Genomic DNA, 3391 nt, shown 5'->3' on the forward strand with positions numbered 1-3391 from the left:
TAAAAAATCTTAATGGTGACTGGGATGCGGTCGCCGGAGCCGGGCATCTAGCCTACCATTCCCGCTCGTATGCCCCACCGCCGGTAGGCCTGCTTTTCTGTCTTATTCCTCACAGGTTTTTCTCTCTGTTTATTTTGATCTGTGCGCGATGTTTGTGTTTGAATGCGCCTTTTTAAGCTTTGCCGGTAGGACATAACAGTATAGCCGGTCAGCCTAATGACTCCTGACAGAACCGCGCTATAATGACTTTCATTGGTAACCTCTCGCACAGGAATAGCGCTCCGGGGTTAAAATTAGATAGCTTAGTGTGTAAATATGCCCTATTAATAATGCCGCTACTGTGGAAAGGCAGGCGTACGCTCACTTGGCACAACGCGTCCTTGCAGCCAAACTGCAGGTTATAGGACATTAAGATCACTGAGTACCAAACCAGCTGGCCTCATGTTATTACAGTACAATGAGCTGACATTGTAGGTAAAAGAAAATGGTGTGCATGCATTTCATCATGTCCCAGCAGGCCAAGCTTTCCTGCAAAAGCAGAAAATTATATTAGAATACATGTATTTAAGTGTAATTTATATTTTACATATATTTTTAGCCGTACGTTTATAAATCTAAATATAAATTTCTGATTGATGATTGTGTGATCTGTTCTTCTGACCCAAAGTGGTTTTGGCCAGTGTAAGCATTTAGCACCAAACTTCACTCTCCATTAGGTCATTAGGGTAAGGCATGAACCCAGTGCCCTCTGCTGCTGTGGTTCTTGGATTTTGATAGAATGCACTAATAGGTTGTGCAAGCAGCTTGTCAGACAGGACTTGGCTGATCAAGCATCTCACAATCTTCACGTTGTGAGGGAAAGGCTTCTCCATTCTTATGTCATTACTTTTAATTATTTCAATTTAGTGCACAGCTAAGTTACATAACTGGTTTGTCAGTTCCATACAACTGGTGACACCACTGGAACCCATACAACCGGCTTTCCCTTTCTCAAGACCCTTGACTTATCATTAGCAGAGGCACAGTGTTTAAAAAAAAGAGCCTATCATCACCAAAGTAAATTTAAGAATGAACAGCAGGGTGCTCATCATGCAGAATATCATCGGTTTACTATTACTGTCGCTGAACAGTTTAAATGTTGTATCTGCTGTTGTTTCTTCTTGAGGTTAATGCTAGCTAATCTAATAGCAATATTTTACTAGATGGTCACGTGTTTAGATTTGACATTTTGACATTCCACCACTGCTGGTTTTGTCATCAATGCACATGTTTGTTCCACTTATGGTAAAAGAATGCTGTGACATAACAGCTCTCTCTTCGCTCAAGTTACAACACGTCTGCTACGGTGAAAGCTTGTGCTACAAATAAATCGGCTTTGTAAATATGGAACTGGCACTGGTCCGACATCTGGCTCGGATACGCATAAATAAATGTCTGAGTGAGTTTTTTTTTCCCTCAGACCTAAAGAAATGAACAAATGTTTATGTGGAAAAACGTGATGAGGACAGGAAGTGTGTTACTGTGTGTTGCATATCAGAAGCTCATCCAGTGATTTAAAGCTTTCTTTTGCTGTGAAGTCTAATGTGCATCCTGTTTACATGTTGCTCTTGTTTATTTTAAACCTTCCTTTCCCCTTGGAAACATATGTTTCCCCTATAGCTAATGGCCTAAATCAGAGTATTTAAACAATTTGATGTGTGGGTCAGTGCAGTTTAAATGACCTGTGTGTAGGATTTAAGGGGATCTATTGGCAGAAATAGAATATAGTATCAATAACTATGTGCTGTTCAGAATCCGTTGTCCTTGACAGAGAAAAAAAATCAAATAAAAACAACTGACAGTGTTTCATTCCTCCCACTTCCTTTTCTTAGAGAGGGACCACTCACTGTTTTCTCCACAAACACCAAAGATGACAGCACCATCAAACCTAACCCCTGCAGCGCCACAGGAGCAGCGCTTTTTGGTGTTGTTCGACTTTGATGAGACCATCATCAATGAGAGCAGCGATGATGCTGTGGTGTGTGCTCTGCCGGACCAGCGGCTGCCTGATTGGCTGAAAAACAGCTACAGGGAGGGGCATTATAACGAGCACATGCAGAAGGTCTTGGCTTACATGGCAGAGCAGGGTGTGTCTAAGGACTCCATCCATTCAGCAGTGGAGAAGATCCCACCAACTCCCGGCCTCCTGAACCTCCTCCAGTATCTGCAGAACCACCAGCAGGATTATGAGTTAGTAGTTGTGTCTGATGCCAACATGTACTTCATCGAGACGTGGCTGGAGCATGCTGGGGTGCGTCACCTTTTTCGGAAGATTTTCACAAACCCGGCCAGTTTTGATGCGACTGGACGGCTTGTGCTGCTCCCTTTCCACTCCCACTCGTGTCCCTGTTGTCCCGACAACATGTGCAAGCAGGTTATCCTTCGGGAGTATCTGGCAGGCCGGCAAAAGGAGCGTGGTGGTGCAGCCTTCCAGAGGGTATTCTATATCGGAGATGGGGCCAATGACATCTGTCCCTCTCTGGCTCTGGGTCCCAGGGACACAGCCTTCCCCAGGAGGGACTTCCCCATGCATAGGCTGCTGCAGGGCATGCAGCAGTCCCAGGCAGCCAAGTTAAAGGCAAACGTAGTTCCCTGGGTCAGCGGTGAGGATATTGTGGACTGCCTCAAGAAAATAATGAAGGAGAGATGAGATGTGTGTGCCTATGTGTGTGTGTGTGTGTGTGTGTGTGTGTGTGTGTGTGTGTGTGTGTGTGTGTGTGTGTGTGTGTGTGTGTGTGTGTGTGTGTGTGTGAAAGAGGGGGGCAAATATAGCAAAGGTGCACCAACCGTAGTCCAGGTGGGTGGCAGGATATGCATGATTTTACCTTAGCCACACATGGTACAACTTATAAAGATGTACCCAAACAGTGTGCATCTATTTGAATCTGATGTTTTAAAGGAATGGTTTGGCATTTTGGGGGACACTAACAGGGGGGAAACACTCAGCCTGACAATTCTACAGGTAATAAAATCCACCTCCTAGCACACTAATAAAGCTCACTAATCAATATACCATATCGCACTCAGACTACAGGAAATTTCTCCTTCTGATCAAGAAATAGTCCAGCACATAACCTCGCTTCTAAAAGTGCAGGTTTTCAACTTTTTTTGCAGAGCCAGGCTAGCTGCTTCCCCTTGTTCCCAGTCTTTATGCTAAGCTATTTACCATACAGACAAGAGAGTGGTGTCCTCATGTAATTTTCAATGAGAAATACATTAAGCATATTTACCAAAATGAATTATTGTAAGTATAGAAGAAACCTTAATTAATGGGTATTAAGTGTGTATGCAGTATCATGTAGTAGCGGGTGCAGTTTGCAGTAACAGGACTCCTATTTGAATGCAAATAAAT

General features: G+C 43.7%; 1 protein-coding gene across 1 annotated transcript; it reads left to right on the forward strand.

Annotated features, from left to right (window-relative positions):
* LOC121175395 (probable phosphatase phospho1) lies at window positions 1-2693 on the forward strand. Its single transcript, XM_041029158.1, has 2 exons — window positions 1-83; window positions 1872-2693. The coding sequence occupies exon 2, from the start codon at window positions 1910-1912 to the stop codon at window positions 2687-2689; it is 780 nt and encodes a 259-aa protein (XP_040885092.1). The 5' UTR covers window positions 1-83; window positions 1872-1909; the 3' UTR covers window positions 2690-2693.
* Window positions 2694-3391: the final 698 nt, after the last annotated feature.

The sequence above is a fragment of the Toxotes jaculatrix genome, chromosome 21 (assembly GCF_017976425.1).
Source record: "Toxotes jaculatrix isolate fToxJac2 chromosome 21, fToxJac2.pri, whole genome shotgun sequence".
NCBI classification, from domain to species: Eukaryota; Metazoa; Chordata; class Actinopteri; family Toxotidae; genus Toxotes; species Toxotes jaculatrix.

Coding starts and splice junctions, on each gene's coding strand:
- LOC121175395 (XM_041029158.1), top strand. CDS start 1,910: ATGACAGCACCATCAAACCTAACCCCTGCAGCGCCACAGGAGCAGCGC.